Raw genomic sequence first — 20,640 nt, 5'->3', positions numbered from 1 at the left:
GAAAATGGTTATGGAAGTCATGATAATGTCTTCAAAAATCTCAATCCCATTGAAAAATGTGTTGACTTTATTGCTGTGGTATCAAGATAGATGTTGTGTCTACATTGTTACTTCTTTGGAAGATATAAAATATCTCTATTTCAGAATCTTAGTCTCCTTCAAATTACCTTCTTGCCTAGATTTCATAACATATGAAGCTCTCTATGTACTTTTACATAGACATATAATAGTAAAATGATATGGGAGAGGCACGTAAATTCTCATCCACCCTTGTGATTTGGGGTTTAACTGGTGTCATTTTTCATTCTGTCTTTTCTTCCAGCTTAACAAAGGAGCTAAGCCATGTAAATCAAATAAATGGGGATGTTTCCCTATTCACCAAGCTGCATTTTCAGGTTCCAAAGAATGCATGGAAATAATACTAAGGTTTGGTGAGTTGAGGCTTTTCTATGTTATATACTATAAATAAGTCTATTTTGGTGGATGCTATTAATTTGATTTTTTTTTCTTTTGAGATGGAGTCTCACTCTGTCACCCAGGCTGGAGTGCAGTGGTGTGATCTCAGCTCACTGCAACTTCAGCCTTCCAGGTTCAAGTGATTCTCCTGCCTCAGCCTCCTGAGTAACGGGACTATAGGTGCATGCCACCATGCCCATCTAATTTTTTGTATTTTTAGTAGGGATGGGGTTTCACCATGTTAGCCAGGCTGGTCTCGATCTCCTGACCTCGTGATCCTCCCACCATGGCCTCTCAAAGTGCTGGGATTACAGGTGTGAGCCACCGCGCCCAGCCTAATTTGAAAAATATTTAACAGAATTAAACACAAGCTTTTATGTGTCGCAGTGCCCTTTCATTGTTTTTTTACCTTTGTTCATATTTTTAATAAAAAACCTCCCTATTATTTATTTTATATATTTGTTATGTTGAATATTATTTTCTTCTCAAGGTGAAGAGCATGGGTACAGTAGACAGTTGCACATTAACTTTATGAATAATGGGAAAGCCACCCCTCTCCACCTGGCTGTGCAAAATGGTGACTTGGAAATGATCAAAATGTGCCTGGACAATGGTGCACAAATAGACCCAGTGGAGGTAACTCTTCGTATTCTATATGACACTTCTATCTTAGAGTTGTCATAAGCATATAAAATGCTTTATAGCTCTTTTACCATTAATTTAGATTGAAATACATACAAGAAATACATATTTCCTTCTGCTTCTGCAGAAGCGGAACAAGAGGATACCCCAAGTTTCAATCTATGTAAAGAATTTTCAGAGCTCCCCAAAACAATTGCAGACACAAATATAGATACAACAAAGAATATATATCTAGTGCAGTTGCCATTAAAGAAGTTAAGGCCTACCCTCAGAAGACGATAATGTTCAGCCAGGAACAGTAAAGCCCAATCATGAATGTATTTGGCTTTAGTCCTACTCTGAAGAGTTATCATTTTTAAATTAAGGACCACTTAACTAATTTCTAAGCATATGTATATGAAAGTATGGACTGTGTTTCGGATCTGACCTTATGGCAGGCATCTCTGACCAAAAGTGGAGAGTTCTGGCCCTTTTTCCTTCAATGTCTGAGTTTTGGGTGAAAACAAGCTCCACTCCAAGATACTGCAAAGGCCTGTATTTTCTGTAGGAAGAAAAGATTGGATATTAATCTCATGTGGCTTCTGGAAACTTCATAAAAACTCAGAAAAGCTAACACTGCCTTTTAACTTTTTCTATATTGTCCCTTCAATGTAGAAATGAAGAGCTGCCAATGGTGGTATGGGGTCTGAAGTCACTTCATACACTGAATGCTTACAGCAGTGAATGGGACATTGTTCTCATGTTCCCTGGGGGAAAGAATAGCACCCAGACAATAATGGTGGAAGTGTATGCCAAGAGTTGTTATATTAGAAGGAAGCACAATTGTCAGCTACAATTTGTTTTTGGATGCTTTTCTTGGCAGCTCCATAAAATCAAGGAATATCTATTACATTTCAGATGATTAATGGTGATCAGCCTGATAGATATTCCTTGATTTTATGAACCTGGGAAGAAAAAGCTCACAGCTGAATATAAGTTATATTCTTTCATTGAGATTTAAACATTGATTCTAGCATTAAAACCCTTTACAGAAGGGAAGGTGCACAGCCATTCATTTTGCTGCCACCCAGGGAGCCACTGAGATTGTTAAATTGATGATATCGTCCTATTCTGGTAGCGTGGATATTGTTAACACAACCGATGGATGTCATGAGACCATGCTTCACAGGCAAGTTTCCTACCTATCATTCTGTATACAGATTTTTCGTCTTCATGCGTGAAATTAGACATTGCAAGGAGCAGTTAGCACTAATGCTAGCAAAGATTTTGTGGTTCAAAAGAAAAGGGCAAAGATAACAAAGACCCTGTGGATCAACTGGAATCGCGTATGTTCCTTGGGAATGGTAGTAGAATGTTAAAGAAATTTCACAAAATAAAATCACCTGTGGCATATTCTGATTCAAGCCCAGTGGATATAGGCTCAAGATTAATTTTCTACGTGCTAAAGAAGTCTATACACACGGTCTTCCAAGCCATTTCTAATCTGTTCCAATTTCTCATATTTATTTTATCCCCATTTTTAGTGATAAAAATGGAGCAGTTACATATGGATATGTCACCCCCACCCTAATCTCTCCTGCTCACCAACAATTATAGATAAATAGTTTCAAAAGATATAGTTTTAGGAAATTATAACCAAGTTTCCAAAAACAATAACAAATTTATTTGAAGTTTAACTGAAATACACATCAGGCAAAGTGTATTAAACCATAGGCTTACTTGAAGACTGGAAATTCAATTCTTTTGGAAAGACAAGTATCAGATGCTACTCATGTAAGTGAAAGAGGTATCTGAGATGAGCTTTCACTCTCTCGGTCTCTTACACACACACGTGCGTGCACACACACACACACACACAGTCAGAGCTGCCAATATATTTTCAATAGGCAACTGGACCTGGAATTCTACAATATCTCTTAGAAAAAAAAAAAAGAAACTCTAGCTACCAATATAAGATCTGTTTCTAATAAATGTACACAGCAAAACCACCAGGCACAATAGGATATGTGTGAATAGAAAGGAACTCCCACTTAGGATGAATTTGCAACCCAAAATTTTATAGCATAAAACTAATAAAAAATTACAATGTTGACCAAAGACCAATTTATTTCCAAGAAAATAGAAATAATAGGGCATTCCAAAAAGAATTTAAAAAAATATATTTGAGACCTTCAAAAATTTAAAGGACAGAATAATCAGTTACATAAAACTAAATATATGAAGATAACATAAGATTGTGAAAAACAGATTGTCATATATGAATACAGGATTGGTGATATGAAAATGATTCGGTAAAAAAGAAGTTAAAAAAGCCATTGAAATAAAATGAAAACTCAATAGATAGACTGACTTCTAGACCAGAAATTCTCAAACTACTGCACATTAGAATCACGTGGGTAGCTCACAAAATCCCAGTGCCAATTTATAACCTAGAATATATCAAAATCTTTAAGATGAGTCTCAGGAATTAAAGAAAAAACTCTTTGATTCCAATGTTTCACCAATTTACAAACCCAATAATTTTGTTATTGTTAAAATGTATCTTTAGAACACAGCCTTAATATATTAATATGCATAACGAGAAATTATCTTAGGAAAATGGGGCTTTAATGTTAGAATTTATTCCCTTATAATTACTAAATATAATTAATATATTTTAAATATAATGCAACCTCTTGTCAGTCAAATTAAGCTGATTCTGAAATTTATGTATAAAAGGCCAAAAATTGCTGAGAGAACCTTGAAACAAAGAAATGAGATTTGCAATAGGAAACACAAAGCTTTAAATCATTAGTATTAACATTTGTTATGGTGTTGCTTATGACTGCCTGTGAGATGATACCAAAATGTTTTCAATTCTCTCCATAATTATTTTTGGCTTTATAAAAACTCAGAAAAACTAACACTGCCTTTTAGCTTTTGCCAAAGAGAAGCCCCCCAAAGAGGGGCTTTTGAACCCTGCAAGTGAATTTGAGGGACACCTTACATGTAGCTGTTGCTATTCCCCATGATCATAGCAATACCAGTGATTTCCTTGTCTTTTCTATCTTGGGATAGATGTTACTACTCACTTCAGAACATCTTTGTGGTGATTTTACAGGATAAAATAGGTTTCTTAAAGGATGAGGAAGAAAATATTATGATGTATTTGGTGTTCTATTATTATTACTTTGAAAATGCTACCCTAATCAGAATCAAATTATAAATTTTGAAAGCTTACTAATTCTCTAACATTCTATCATGTTATTTTATTATTAGTTAAATTCACTTTCTGAATATAGTAGCTTTATTAAATACATTTGTATTTACATCAATAGTATTTTAATTATAATGTTTATAATTCTGTTTTTTCAGAGCTTCATTATTTGATCACCATGAACTAGCAGACTATTTAATTTCAGCGGTAACTATTCCTTTTACTGGTTTATTTTTATTACTATTTATAATTGAAGAAATCATATAATTACATAATATGGATTTTCAAAAATGAATCAAATTTTAATTTCTTGCTTATCAGCAAAAACAGTGTACAAAAGGATGATTGACATACTTGGAAGCAGAGTACATTGTGTATGAATACGTAATGGCCAAACTATTACTGTAAAGTTAGAAGTGTCAAAGTATAACTTGGATATCCATATCAGTGTTTTTAGTGCACGAAATTGGCAGGTACATTGCAAGGAAAGTTGTTCTCATGGCTTCTAAGAAGGTCTTACGGGAGAGTGAGCTTGGGTGGTGACCCTTTTTCAGCCCTGGTGGCTTTGAGGTGGAGGCAAGACAGGCAGCACGTGGGGAAGCTCCTACCCCAGCTGCTTCAGCACCACCTTTAAAAACTGAGGAGTTGAAAAATATTGTCAAAGATTTATTACAAGTGAAAGCATGAAGCATGAGATCTTTTTCACTCTGGGAAGTGGAATCAGTCAGCTTTTGAGTTGAATTTTAATAAGTCCTTTATATGGATTAATGTATGGTGAATTTATTCAAGCTGCACCATATCAGCAATGACGGATTTTCATTTGTAGTACTGAACATGTGTATGTTGTCAGTCATAACTATTGAAATTATGATAATTGCACAGAAGAGTCCTGGGGAGACTCATTATATGCCATAAACTATGCATTATGTGCCATAAACCATAAACCATAGTCATGCATGGTTTCCTGCAAAGGCTGCCATCTCTTCACCAGGCAAGAGAACTGTGGCAGAGCCTCACTGACCATGGAGCTTGCCAAGGGGATGCTGCCCCCATTGTCATCTATATTCAATGGACCCCAAAAGAACAAAGAAATATTCATGTTTGGATTTTAAGCTATTTTTTATTACCCTATCTATATAAAATACAGGATTATTTCCATGAAATTTTAAAAGGCCTTTGATTTCTTGTCATATCAAATATTATAATATGTAATGTTAACACTGACTTATTCATTTAAAAATATATATTTAATGTGATTTTAAATATAAATTTTCTTAAATGATTAAAATTTTACTTTAGAATTTGAGTGATTTCAATTCAATTATTTTAGTTCATCTATTTCAGATAAAATAGGATTTTTTTAAAAAATGAATGATGTTTTGTAAATGTTTCTTAAATTACATATGTAATGAATTTGGAAGACTTTTAAAATTATAGACATTAAAAAATTATTTCTTGCAGTGGAAACTAAACTATTGATCAAAGTATAAGCATATTATTTTTATGGTTCAAGTAGTAACTAAAGCTATTGCCAGGTGTCAGTAAAAAGCCTAATATGTGAGAATAATTTCTTGTTGAAATTATAAATGAATTCCTTGGTTTATGATGATACAACACATGAACTATGGGAAACTTTCAAATAATTATATAACTAGTTATATGGTTCAGTGCTAGCCATAATATAGACACTCTATATCAATGAATTACCATTAGTTAGAGATTACAATATATGATGATTTATCTGTTTCTAAGCTCTTTGTTGAATGGTTTGTTTGATTTTTAGGGAGCAGATATTAATAAGACCGATTCTGAAGGACGCTCTCCACTTATATTAGCAACTGCCTCTGCATCTTGGAATATTGTAAATTTGCTACTCTCTAAAGGTACCAAGAGGGACCAAGCCAAGTCTTTTGAAGTACTACTCAGTTTGGTTAGATGAACATTCATTGTGTGCCAAATGAACATTCATTGTGTGCCACCATCTATTGTGTGCCAGGCCCTGGGCCAGGTGTTATGAATTCAACGATAAACAGAACACTTTCCATGTCTAGAATAATTTCCTGTCCAGTAAGGGAGCATACTTAAAAAGATAATTTCAGAACAATAGTAGACAACATTTATAAAGTAATTGTTATATCCCAGGCATTTGCTGAACATTTAATTAACTGTCTTTCAATGTATCAGTCCTATGTAGGGCTGATAGTAGGGCTGTAGGGTGTAGGTACTATAACTTTCCCTGTTTTAGATTCTAACCCGGGCCTCTGATAACAAAGAAGTGAGGTGGCCTTCTTTGCTATCCTCTTCTTTCTTGATCTCTAATATGTCTATACTTATATTTTATGCTTTAAAGGGTAAGGCTTCACGTATTTATGTAATGCATCACATATTTTCTACCCCATTTACACACACAGACACACACACACACACAGAGTAGGGTAAACCTGATTTTAAATATGTTTAGTTTTCTCATCTAAACACAATTTCCTGTAAACTAAAGGTCAATAATATTTTAAGTCAAATTTTTTTTGCTAAGATGAAAATCCACATAAACAATGCTTTAAATAAATGAATAGACTTTATATTTACATAGTGTTTTTTTTAGGTGCCCAAGTAGACATAAAAGATAATTTTGGACGTAATTTTCTGCATTTAACTGTACAGCAACCTTATGGATTAAAAAATCTGCGACCTGAATTTATGCAGGTAATGTATATCTATGGATTTCCATTAACTGAGTTGGGTTCAACAGAAAATAAACTAATTTTGTTTATTATAATTTTTGTTATTATATAAACTGATTCTGGAATTTTAAAAATGTTTTAAAATAAAGATGAGATATTTGAATATTTAGTTACAACATGGTGATGGTGGTGATGATGATGACAATGATAATTAATTGTAGTGAGACTGAGTTTTTTAACTTACAAAGAAACTTCATATGCAATCATCTATGATAAAGATAACATCTTTAATTAGTTTGATTTTCTTCATTCTTTGACCATTATGATTTGCATATCAGTGGAAAAGCCAAGTATAAGAATGAATTATCAATACTCCACCATCAATTAAGAAAAATTACTCAGCATACTTGACTTGCTGAGGAGAGGTTGAAAGCATTATTTTTATATTTATATTCACCAGCTAATACTGAGTGACTAGCACATGTATGTGAAATACACCATATTTTTATCGTCAATAGATTTCAATATTGCCACTGTCTTTAATAATCAAAATATATATGTATTTGAACATTTAAAAAATAACAAAATATTCATTGACAGGCTTAAGCTTCTCATTTACCATTCATTTTTTATTTACTGTACATATAAAACATAAAGTAAACCTAATGTTAACATCCCATCCATTTTACCTAACAGACCACATTAACATGAAGCTGTTGGGTGTTATTTGGGCATGGGAGGAAATAAGGGGAGGGGCAGAGGGAAGGGCCGTGATCAAATATATTTGAAAAATGCTGAGTTAAAAATGTTAAGTACATTTTCCTATTGGCACGATCTCTCAGATCCTCTAATATGGTAATGTATATTAATATGGTAATGTACATTACATGAAGACAGAGCATTCAACTTCATTCATATTTATTTTACTCTCAAATCCTTTAGGTTGTTTACAATTTTGGCCCTAAGGAATACATATTGACCCTTGTTGGAAAATATTTTCCTACAGAATAGTTTGAAAACCATCATTTTAGCATAATAGCAGAGTTATTTGTATGATATTAATTTTTTCCTATAGATGCAACAGATCAAAGAGCTGGTAATGGATGAAGACAATGATGGGTGTACTCCTCTACATTATGCATGTAGACAGGGGGGCCCTGGTTCTGTAAATAACCTGCTTGGCTTTAATGTGTCCATTCATTCCAAAAGCAAAGATAAGAAATCACCTCTGCATTTTGCAGCCAGGTAAGGGTCAGTCTAGCAATGTATGAACATGTCTTCTTTCTGTTTAATATTTGCCTTGAAAATATGAAACCTAATTTTTTGCAAGTTATGGGCGTATCAATACCTGTCAGAGGCTCCTACAAGACATAAGTGATACAAGGCTTCTGAATGAAGGTGACCTTCATGGAATGACTCCTCTCCATCTGGCAGCAAAGAATGGACATGACAAAGTAGTTCAGCTTCTTCTGAAAAAAGGTGCATTGTTTCTCAGGTGAGGATATATGATTGGAGTGTTTATATAGTTTCTTTAATTAGCCATTTTCAGGCTATCTTCTCATTGTATTTTGAATTATGAGGTCGAACTTTATATCTCACTAAGTACTTTTATCCATTTTATTTTATCATCAAAACATATGTAACTTCTAAAAATACTGAAAGGGAAGTCAGTATTATTTCCAACTGACAAAGACTTTGAAGATTATAGCGTTGAAGAACATTGTTCGAGGTCACAGAATAAGTGGCTTTGTGCAGTCTTTCTCAGAACCTTTCTTTGAAATACAGTTTCTCATATTTTACATCATGCTGCCATATTCCTATATAGATACAAAACCATGGTTGTATATGTGTGTATGCACGTACACACACACACAAAACATACAAGTTCAAATACTCTACTTTTCATTCAATCTGATGAATGGTAGACATAAAAAGTTCCCTTTAAGTGACAACAGGAGACGGTAAAAATTTCTGAATTTTATTATACTTAAATGAACTCAAGTACAAGAAACAAAACAAAGTTAAAATATGTAAGTATAATAAAATATGTGGCATAATAAATTATATTGTGATAAGAAAGAAAAAACCTGGAAACGTTTTACAGAGGTTTTTCATTTGATATCTTACCATAGCAGTAGCAAAGAGCTTATTAGGCTAGTGTTCAAAAACACATTTCCTTACCATAATATTGATGCCAGCAAATTGGTGCTACAGTTACAAGAATGAATGTTTTGCTCAGTTTCTTCTGGTTTACAAAGAAACACCAAGCAACTGACCTGCAAAGGGGACCCAAGTAGACCCAGGCCAGACAGTTGTTGCCCTAGAACATCTGCTCACTAGCACTGAAATTAAATAGTGTCAGGATTTTTTTTCTGTCTAATTTGAAAAAAGAACTAATATGACAAGGCTTTGTTGTATTTACATCCTGAATTTCTGTGGAAAAGGATAAACATTTTTCGAGGCAATTGAGTAAGCATTTTTCAGAGCACAAGAGGGTAGCTTTTCAGATTTAAACTCTTAGAATAATAACTGACACTAAGCTAAGTATCTTATAGCCATGTACTATATTATTAGTAGTATTACCAATAACTGTTGACCACAGAGACTAACATTACTTCAAAAAAAATTTTTGATACAATGTTCATTGAAAGAATAAAACAAGATTTAAATTGATGTGTATCAGTTCATTATAGCTTTAAAAAAATTATGTATGACACAGACATGCTAAGCGTACTTCTCCTACCCCAAAGTGTTTGGTAATGTGTTTATATACTTTCATATTTTAAACCACTAAGTAATGTGTGAATCCCATTAGAAATAGGTCATTTAAGATCATTGAGCTTGGAATTAGCTCATTTATTATAAATGTTTTATAAATATTTAGTTGCCAGATCTCAATTATGCTTTTTGCTGTCATCAGATTTACCTAGAATAAGCCAAGTGGCATCCCATCCCGCATTTCATCTGTTAAGTGTATGCACACACCTTTTCTTAACTCTTTACCAGTGACCACAATGGCTGGACGGCTTTGCATCATGCGTCCATGGGCGGGTACACTCAGACCATGAAGGTCATTCTTGATACTAATTTGAAGTGCACAGATCGCCTGGATGAAGATGGGGTATGTACATGCTTACCCAAAATCTTGATATAGCAGAAACTTCCAACATTGCCAGAAAACTCTCCTAGACACCTTTTACCTTCCTTGCTCTATTCCCAGCCATTTGTTGGGTGTTTAGCAAGTGGATTCTTGAGGTGAAGTATGAATCAAAAGGCAACAGAATTGGGAGAATACCAAGGGGTGGGTGAATGTTGGGGAAACCTCCAGTCTCACAGATCAGCAAGGTCCACAGGCCATTGAAATTTGATGGTAAAGCGTTTACTCCCTGGTAGTTCCAGAGAAATGAAGGCAGGGGTGAGTTTTCATTAAGCTAAGTGTTATTTTGAAGTGTCTTGATTTGAAATACTGCCCTTTATTATGCTATTATGTCTTTCCTTCCTTTGGGGAGAGTAACTTTTGAAATGTACGTTTGTTCATAAAATGATGGGGATAGAAGATTGTTGTGGCCTTTTTAAAAAAAAAAAAAAAAAGTCTTTATATGGGGAAACTAAAAATGGGCAAACTTATAACAGTCTCTGATTTTAAAAAACATTTACAAGCTTTTGAATCCCCAAATCTGTAAGCCACTGTTCTACAAATGATCAATCTCAGGAGGATTTTCTTCCGTGTTCAACCCAACATCTTTACCCTGAAAGCTTGTCCTTTGTCCTTGTGGAATCATCCCATTGCAAAAGCAACACAAAACAAACGCCTTAGAATTCATTCTCTCTCTCTCTATCTATCACACACACACACACACACACACACAGATCCACTTCCCACACATGCACACACAGCATGCTTGAACTATAAACTCATTATTTTGAAGCTTGATTCTGAACACCTGTTTTAAATGCTATGTATTTTGGTATTAAATAGTGTTGCTAATGTCTTTTAAGCAGTTAAGCAGTGAAATAAGACAGATTAGACACTGTCACCACATTTTCTGTGTCTGTTTTTCTTCAAAAGAACACTGCACTTCACTTTGCTGCGAGGGAAGGCCACGCCAAAGCCGTTGCGCTTCTTCTGAGCCACAATGCTGACATAGTCCTGAACAAGCAGCAGGCCTCCTTTTTGCACCTTGCACTTCACAATAAGAGGAAGGAGGTGGTTCTTACGATCATCAGGAGCAAAAGGTACACTGTCTTTCTGTCCACTGTCATGTAGTGTTCTCTGGTGTTGGGAGGATTTGAAGTCTGAGAGAAAATAAGAGAAAAGAAATGATTTTCAACCATTAATCAAAATTTAAAATATCAGTTGTTTACATCAATTTTTTATTTTTATTTATTTATTTTTAGAAAAGGTCTAGCTCTGTTGCACAGGCTGGAATGCAGTGGTGTGATCTCTGTTCACTGCAACCTCCGCCTCCCGGGCTTCAGTAATTCTCATGCCTCAGCCTCCTGAGTAGCTGGGACTATAGGCATGAGCCAGCATGCCCAGCTAATTTTTGTATTTTTCATTGAGACGTGGTTTCACCATGTTAGCCAAGCTGGTCTCAAACTCCTGGGCTCAAGTGATTCGCCCACCTCGGCCTCCCAAAGTGCTGGCATTACAGACATGAGCCACTGTGCCTGGCCGTTTTGATTTTTAATTTGTGTGGGTAAATAGTAGGTGTGTATATGTATCAGGTACATGAGATGCTTTGATACAGCCATGCAATGCATGATAATCACATCATGGAGCATTTATCCTTTGTGTTACAAACAATCCAATTATACTCCTTTAGTTATTTCTAAATGTCCACCTAAATTTATAAGTGAATTTTTTTGGATGACAACAGGCACATTGCTTAACCTCTCTGATCTTCAGTTTGTATTTCTTAAAAAATAAAATGTGGGCACATAAAACCAAGCTTCACATCACTCTTGTGAGACTCCAGGGGTTCAGGTGTTGGTGGGTTTCTAAACCATACTCCAAGGAATTTTAGTGATGAAGTTAGAGGATTGTTAGTCTCACTTCTCATAATATCTTTATAATATCACTTTCTATAATAATCACAGATAGATATGCACAAGGGCCCAGTGTCACCTAGTAGTGGACACAGAGCGAACAATCTCCTATTCAAGGCACATCAAGCCTGTGTTTTTGATCATGGGCAATCTAAAAAATCTCCTACTGATCATCCCTTTAAAGCACTTTTAATGAAAGTGTTCAACCAGAACTTTTCTTTTGATGATGTAGGTATATTAGATGGGTTTTACTGATAGAGTTTAACAGAAAATTGGATAAGACCTTGGAGATAAATGGGCCATTCTTTGCCTCCTGCCATAGATTTAGTTCCTCCTTGGTATGGTAAGCACCGTCTTACCCTGTTCAGTTGGATGGTGATGAAGAAAATGGGCAAAATCTGGAATGTTCTGGCAGAGGCTATGCTTATCAATGCATTTTACATGTGTTAATTTGTAGTTTAACTCAATACAGAATGTACACATGTATTAGTTATTAAATATGGGACCAGTACTACACTGATGGTGTAGGTATGTAAATGTGGAATCTCTACCCAACGTGGTCAGCTCTTTAAGTACTGACCATTTCATAAATTCAGGGGAAAAAGAAGATATAGTCCCAGCTTCTTTGAATGGCATTTAGATAAAGAGACAGAACAATGATTATAACAGCCATCCTGAAATTTGCCCACACTCCTAATGTCCATTAATGGACAAGGATCCTATTACTGAGTTGATCTTGGTTTACCTGTTGGTTCCATTGGAACCAAGGGTGAGCACTGCATTTCATGAATACGCTTAAGTTTAGGTTTCCCCTAAAGAAATAATCTTGAGTTTCAGCTGTTGTACAGAACAGAAGGATGAAGACCTGTGCTTATCTTACTTATTTATTTTTTACAGATGGGATGAATGTCTTAAGGTTTTTAGTCATAATTCTCCAGGCAATAAATGTCCAATTACAGAAATGATAGAATACCTCCCTGAATGCATGAAGGTAAACTCTCTAAAACAAAATTCTTCCTGGGTTTATGCTTGACATATATGATCTGAGGATTTATTGTTGTAATCACCACCTAATAATAATAATTTCCAGCTTTAAACAAAGCTTTTCATTTTCCATAGGCTGTAAGGGAAATGAGACAATAACTATTTAAGGAAGGCCTTCTTGGATTAAAGAATCCTATTAGTTATTACATGTAATAGAGAATAATATGGTAAAATATTTTTTATTTAAATAATCTATGCCTATAACAGAGACTACAAACTGGTGTTTGTTGGCTGATAAAGCTTTTGTATATGTTTCGCTTGGCATGCATGCTATTGCTGTTTCAAATTTGCATGAATTGCTAGTGTTTGAAACCAGGATGCTTTCCTTAAGGCATCTGGTTTCCTCCAGTTACATTTTCCTCCAAATATCTAGCTTCTCATAAGAATGAGATCTTGTACCTGGGCCTGCCTTCTCACAAGGCAGGAATTGCTAGGCTGAGCACCAGCTGCTTCCCATGGATGGGACAATCACTCTCCTATTTAAAAACATGGATGAAGCTGGAAACCATCATTCTGAGCAAACTGTTGCAAGGACAGAAAACCAAACACCTCATGTTCTCACTTATAGGTGGGAATTGAACAATGAGAACACTTGGACGCAGGGTGGGGAACATCACACACCAGGGGCCTGTCGTGGGGTGGGGGAAGGGGGGAGTGATAGCATTAGGAGAAATACCTAATGTAAATGACGAGTTAATGGCTGCAGCAAACCAACATGGCTCATGTATACATGTAACAAACCTTCACGTTGTGCACAGGTACACTAGAACTGTAATAAAAAAATAAAATAAAATAAAATGCCCCACCTCTCCCTTTTGTATATTGGGCTCCACTGCCTAGTTATCACATATTGTCATTCTTATGTAATTGCTTTCCTTATAGTAGAGAAGTATTGAATTATGACTTTATCCAAACTGTGAAGATAAAAGCTTGCCCAAGGATAGCCAACATCTCAAGGACAATGAGAAAAAGCTCTTATGCCTGGCATGATTCTTTCATTTACATTACTTGCCTGGCCTCTGTGAGTTTTTAAACATGTGACTCCTTCTGCTACCTTAAATATACACCAGCATATGACCGGACACCCCATACAAGGCAAACATGCACAAATTGTTGAGCAGATGAATATTAAAGGATGCAAATAAGCAAGCTGGGAAAGTTGGGATTTGAGGGTTGGGACAGACATAAAATAATCAAGAAAGGCAGAATGACTTCAGATGTCATGCAAAGGAAAACTATCCAAATGCTGGAGGTGGCAGTAAGATATAGTGACACAGGGAATAGATGACCAGATTTGGAGCCTTCTGGAGGTCCTGGGATTTAATCCTGGTGCTGCCTTTTGCTGTGTTGTTTTAGGCAAGTCATTTCACCTCTCTGAGCATTATTTTCTATTTTCTCTGTTTCTAAAATAATAGTGCTAATACTGACCTTACAAAGTGATTACAAAAGTGGGGGTAAAATATATAAAGTGCTAAGGATAATGGTTTGTACATAACATAACTCCTACTATTTTTGTACTGCCTATGTGGTTATTAGTACTACTAGCACTTATTGTTTTTTATTTATTGAACAAGGACTTCCTGTGCACTAAATATTTTGGGCGATTTTTTTATGATACGTAATGAAAATTGGAGCCAGTCCAGTACACAAATGGCATACAGATTAACTTTGTAGGTGCCTACATCTCATCAAAGGACACATAAATACTCAATCTCAAACTTTCTTATTCTGTAGTTACAGTTGTTGAAATCTGTCTTAATGAATAATCAGAGATACAGATTTTTACAGAATGTTTCCTGCAACATTATTTATAATTGTAAAACAATGTTGAAATATTCACATGTGGAAACATAGTAAACAGTTGAAATTATACCAAAATGTTAATAAGAATTATCTGCTATAGGATTAGGATTAGTTTTTAATTTCTTCTTTATGCTACTATATTTTCTAGGTAATTTTCTATAACGACTTTATTACTTTTGTATTGTAACTACTTTTCAGCAAAATAAATGAATTTAAATGTCTTAATTTGGCCGGACCTAATGCATTTGAAATACTTACACAACATTTCTGAAAAGTTGCTCTTGAAATCTCCCCAGCCCCCACCCAAGACAGCCCATCCTTTATTTTGCACACGTTTATTATTAGCCAGTTTTCAAACTGTAACAACCAGACCTGCTTGTTTCTGCCTTGCACAGCACTACTGGCTAGTCTTGTCTTTATTTTTCATGATGGTTGTTGTGACCTCCAGTACTGCTATCCAGTCACCAACAGAGCCTTCCTTGTAATTTTCTTAGTCCCTTTGGTACCTGAGACCAGCCAGGGCCCTGTTTCTTTCCTTCTGGATATAGTCTGACCCTCTACCCTCAAGTTCTACAGGTGCACCAGATGCCCCAGGAGGTCCCAGATTCATTGATGGGGACATATGGGGTATTCTATCTAGTCCTGGTTCCAAGAGGGCAGCCTGGCTAGGTGGTATTTCTTTCTCAGGACCATAAATTTTGACCACTAGATTTGGGGTGTCTCAAATTGTTTATGCAGCCTCACAAAAACAATTGTTCCCACACACCATAGGGGTGGCTCTAATGACCCCATAAGTGTTCCTTCCCTGAGTTAAGTATCTAGAGAGTCTTCACCTATTTCTCATTACAACATCTATCCGCCACCATACTGTCAACCCCCCTCTAAACACATACTCTGTCCGTGTTGCTTGGCACATGAGGTATAGAAGCAAACACATTACTCCAGACTGGGGCAATTCAGAAGATGGGACCTAAACCATAGAAAGATTCCATTGCTGGGATGAAAAATCTTGATTAGGAACAATAAGTTGTCACAGTAAGGTACTCAGCAAAGGAATCAGATTGTCTGTCCTTTATCCCAACTTCTTGGGACCAGAAATGATTTGGATTTCAGAATATTTGCCTATATATAATGAGGCTTCATAAGGATGGGATCCAAGTGCAGATGCAAAATTCATTTGTGTTTCATACGCTCCTTAAAAGCATAGCCTGAAGGTAATTTTATATCATATTTTTAATAATTTTGTGCATGAAACAAAGTTTGTATTAAGTACTCATATGTGGAATTTTCTACTTGTGGAAATATGTGGGTGCTCAAAACATTTTGGATTTTAGAGCATTTAGAATTTCACATTTTCAGATTCAGATTGCTCAACCTGTAATCTATATATCCTCTAAAAGCCCAGAAAGACATCAAATCTTAGGCACAACTAGTGGAATATCTCTTACCTAGATTTTAGTACATGCAATTTTATTCTCAAGCACATGGTATTTTTCTGAATCACTGGTATTTCTGAGGCATGCAGAGGTATTTGTAACGTTTTGTATTTTAAACTTTGTTCCTGAATGACATAGGTTATAATTTATTCTTGAGATGCAAGAAACTAAGGAAAGGAAAGGAAATGTCTTGTGTATTATTTCAGAAATAGGATAAAATCTTTCCTAATATGTAGTGTACTGCCCCAATATCTTAGCTGGTTTTTCTCTTTCAAAGGTACTTTTAGATTTCTGCATGTTGCATTCCACAGAAGACAAGTCCTGCCGAGACTACTACGTAAGTTTATTTTATCATCATTATCTGAAATTTATTTTGTTATAATTTTTGAAAAATATTAAAAATATTGTTACTATTGATCTGTAATATACTGTAGATGGTATTGATCTAATTTGTCATATTATTGTATTATCTACTTGTGAGAGAATTTTTCCCTTACATTCTCAGTTTTCGCCTAGTATTTTAATAGTTTCTAATAGCATCATTTAGTGTTGTTTCTAGTCTTTATATTTTCTTAAGTAGTTGTGCCTTAATAATGAAGATCTAAAAGATCTAAATGATCTTTTGAGAACTCCTCTCTTTCCATGCCTATGAGATATAAAGCAATTGAATAACAGCCTTCCAGGATATTTATTTTTAGAATTAATATGCAATAACTTAATTTCTTTTCCCACTTGAAATAACTCAACTTTGTTCAAATCACTTAATTTTCAGCAGAATTGTAAATTTGTGTATTTGATTTTTTCAAGAATTACTTTGGGGATTCTATACTTGACTAACTGTACTTTTTTTAAAAAAAATTCTGTCTTCTACAGATTGAGTATAATTTCAAATATCTTCAATGTCCATTAGAATTTACCAAAAAAACGCCTACACAGGATGTTATATATGAACCTCTTACAGCCCTCAATGTAAGTTCAATGTTTTCATTATCTAAATAGTTTCTAGTTGGGTTCTAAAATGTTTTGATACAATAGTCTAAAATGTTTTAATACTTAATGGATGGAGAGAATTCCAGTTTTATAGTTCTACGTCTGTGCCTGCCATGTGACTCAAACCTTTATTTTTTAATAAAGAAAGCAATCCTTTTTTTCAATTGCTATAAAGTTCTACACTTCATTTCTAATGGTCACATAAGACCTGCTCCAATCCAGAATCAAATAAACCATGGACAACACAGGTAACAATTGCTTGCCACCTCTATCCACCTGCATATTCAAGAGTTTTCTCCAGTGTAAACCGCAGGAAAATGCAAGGAGTGATATTTCACAGCCACAGCTTCTAAGTTTAACTAGCCACTGGGCTCTAAGGTAAACTCTGACCATTCAGAGGTTCTTAGATCTTAGATTCCAGACGAATGAACCCAGTTGGAAGCAGGCTTTTAAGACATGGCATGGACTTAAATTTCCCAAGAAACTTTTAAAAAAGTAGCTATTATTTAAAAAGGTGCTTTTATGTATCTAGCCAATGCAGCGATGAAAATAAAGCATTTGATCCCCTTTAGTCTAAATCAGAGGTCTCAAACTGAAATAACTACAGAGAAAACAGTAACAGCCAAGTAACTTAGGCTTCTGGTTAAAAGGACAGTGGCTACTAGTTTCAACAAATCATTGCCATGTGGCAATAGCAGCCCACAATTGTGTAAATATTGGCAACAAATTAAAATTGTGTGCATGTAAAACAAAACATATTTGAGGACTGGAGTTGCAAATTTTCGTCTAGATTTGGGCTAATATGGGAACCACTAGTTGCATGTGGCTTCCGAACTTAAAAACCAGTTTAAATTACATAAAGTTAAAAATTTATTTTTCAGTCACACTAGCCACATTTTAAATGCTCAGTAGCCCATTTGGCTTGCAGCTCTCATATTACACTGCACAGGTAGAAGACATTTTCATCATTGCAGAAAGTTGTATTAGGCAACACTGCTCTAGGCCAATGAAAAATTTTTATTTACCTTCAATGAGTTCATTTTCCTACATTGAAGACTTTGGTACAGACCATGGTAGCAGCCATCACCCAAAGTTAAACCTACAAGGCTTACTGAGCACTTGGAGTGTGGAGAATGCAGACTCGTGGGGATTTTATGCCCTTAACACTGGTGATGGCAACTGACTCACCATTGCTGTAAGCACTTTAGCTCTCCTTGAGTATGTTATGTTTTGCTATTAGTATAGTTCATAATTGATAGCCCAGTGATCTAACAGTATCTACACTATAGTTATACTTAGAAAATTTGTTGCATATGTATGTGTTTTTTATCATAATTTTAAAAATAGGCAATACTTCTATCAGAAAAAAAATGTATCTATTTTTGTCTCCATTATCAGAATAAGAATAGGAAGAAATAACATCTAAGTAGCATCTAAAAAGAAATAGACAATATATAACAATGGGCAAAGTGTAATTTAAACAAATACGTTCACTTAGATAAATGCAATGTACTAGGTATCAAATGAGCACCTGATTGATTCTACAATGCCTTAATAGCTTAGGAAACCTTGCTTTAGTTGTAAGTGAGCTGAATGGGGCTCTTTAGGAAGGTAACTGGCCTGATGGGAAATTATTATGCACAGAAAATTTGAAAGTCTAGATGGACCAAATGGAGAACATAAGAAATCAGATACTCAGCTTAAGACAAACTGGAGCCAGTGAGAGGCTATTTTCATTAATGGTGCATGCAAGAGTAGAGCTACTGTGGAAAATCCATTAGCATAGCTACAAATGCATTGGAATACTTTAAGTCTTATTTACACTTTATTTGGGTGATATTTAAACTTACAATGTACTTGCATGCCTCAAGGGGTAGGTTTGCTGTATTTGTTATTAGTTTAAAAGCAGAGTTACAAGATTTCAGAAACATAAGAGGATTGTTTTAATGAAAGCACATTGAAAACAAATATCTGTGTGTGTTTCTAGCATGGTGTTTTAAAAATATTAATAGTAACATTTTGAATTACTCTCACAAATATTTTTCCATATTTTTTACTTTAGCTTGAAGAAACCATTAATTTTAAATGGAAAAAATGTCAAATCTACATGGAAGTTTAAATAAGGTCTCAAAAACAATAGTTAGATCCTGCCAGTTTTTTTTTTCCAAGAATAGCTAGATATATAGCTTTATGGGCTCCACTGGGCATCCAATTGATAATGGATATTTGCAAGGGATTCTTTTATTCCCCCCAGAATATTGTATATAAATATATCTCAATTATTTTTCAAATGGTTGGGATAAAAATAAATAGAAAAGAAAAATGGTGAACCTGGAAATATTCCATTGTTGGTGTCACAGTAGTACTTTTTAAACTGGAATCTCTGGCTGCTTGAATCAGAATTATTGTGGTTCTTGTTAAAATGAAGGTTCCTAATGCCCATCTTAGACCTACAAACCCAAAATGCTTGTGGGTAGACCTCATAGTCAAAATTTTAAATAAGCTTCTAAAAGATTTTTATGAACACTAAAATTGAAAAAATCTAATAGAGTGCTGATGAAAATTATAGTATAGGCTTTTTCAAAATGTAAGTGGGTATTTAGTGCAAAAACCTAGAAGTTGTTTGGTAGAATAATTTTGGAAAGTACAATCAAATCAAAGTTAATAGAAGGAAGCTAAAAATAGAAATTCCAACTTCTATCTAAATGTTATTTCAGAAAGATGGACATTTTTAAAAAGAGATAGAAAGGGAGAAAATTGAAAGGATAATGTCTGAGAATTTTCTAGAAATGAAATCTATAACTCATCAAATTAAAATAAAAAACTTCCCCAAGGGCTAAGAAGACCATTCTGGCTGCATCATTTTTAATTATAAAATGTGAAACAATAATAATATCTATAAATAAGGGAAGGTCTCAATAAACTACTATATCCAAATAATGAAATATTAAGCAATATTTAAAAACAATGTTCTTGATGAATCTTTATATAACATTGATATGTTTCTAGGCTGTGTTGAATAAATAAGCAAATTGAAGACATAATTTGATTAAAAACATAAATAGAAAATAATTATCCTTTTTTTCTATAACTACATGTGAGTTTTTGAACATGGGTGTTTCTGTGTAGAAATATAGAAAAGGATTTGGAAGGATGTACAAGTTATCAATGATGATACTACTGAGGAAATGGAGTCCTGCCTAGAATTGAGGCTTAGGTGTGGTGAGAACTATGGCCTTATCCCAATGTTCCAGTATTTTAAAGGAGAATTTGTCTGGGTATTTCTTTTCTTTTTTACTTGTGGTAAAAAGCATAAAGTTAAATTTACTGTCTTAACTCTTTT

At 34.6% G+C, this 20,640-nt stretch overlaps 1 protein-coding gene across 1 annotated transcript in view; it reads left to right on the top strand.

Annotated features, from left to right (window-relative positions):
* Positions 1-20,640, top strand: part of TRPA1 (transient receptor potential cation channel subfamily A member 1) — a 54,513-nt gene that overhangs the window by 12,151 nt on the left and 21,722 nt on the right. The window contains exons 5-17 of the mRNA XM_054499126.1: positions 323-431; positions 947-1,092; positions 2,130-2,266; positions 4,453-4,501; positions 6,078-6,177; positions 6,897-6,997; positions 8,051-8,220; positions 8,306-8,470; positions 9,982-10,096; positions 11,045-11,211; positions 12,922-13,015; positions 16,585-16,644; positions 17,181-17,276. Of these exons, the coding sequence (XP_054355101.1) occupies positions 323-431; positions 947-1,092; positions 2,130-2,266; positions 4,453-4,501; positions 6,078-6,177; positions 6,897-6,997; positions 8,051-8,220; positions 8,306-8,470; positions 9,982-10,096; positions 11,045-11,211; positions 12,922-13,015; positions 16,585-16,644; positions 17,181-17,276 (1,509 nt within the window). The remainder of the gene's footprint in view (positions 1-322; positions 432-946; positions 1,093-2,129; positions 2,267-4,452; positions 4,502-6,077; positions 6,178-6,896; positions 6,998-8,050; positions 8,221-8,305; positions 8,471-9,981; positions 10,097-11,044; positions 11,212-12,921; positions 13,016-16,584; positions 16,645-17,180; positions 17,277-20,640) is intronic.

This window comes from Pongo pygmaeus, chromosome 7 (assembly GCF_028885625.2).
Source record: "Pongo pygmaeus isolate AG05252 chromosome 7, NHGRI_mPonPyg2-v2.0_pri, whole genome shotgun sequence".
In the NCBI taxonomy this organism is placed as follows: domain Eukaryota; kingdom Metazoa; phylum Chordata; class Mammalia; order Primates; family Hominidae; genus Pongo; species Pongo pygmaeus.
The sequence above is the reverse complement of the archived record's forward strand: the minus strand, read 5'-3'. Positions and strand labels throughout refer to the sequence as shown.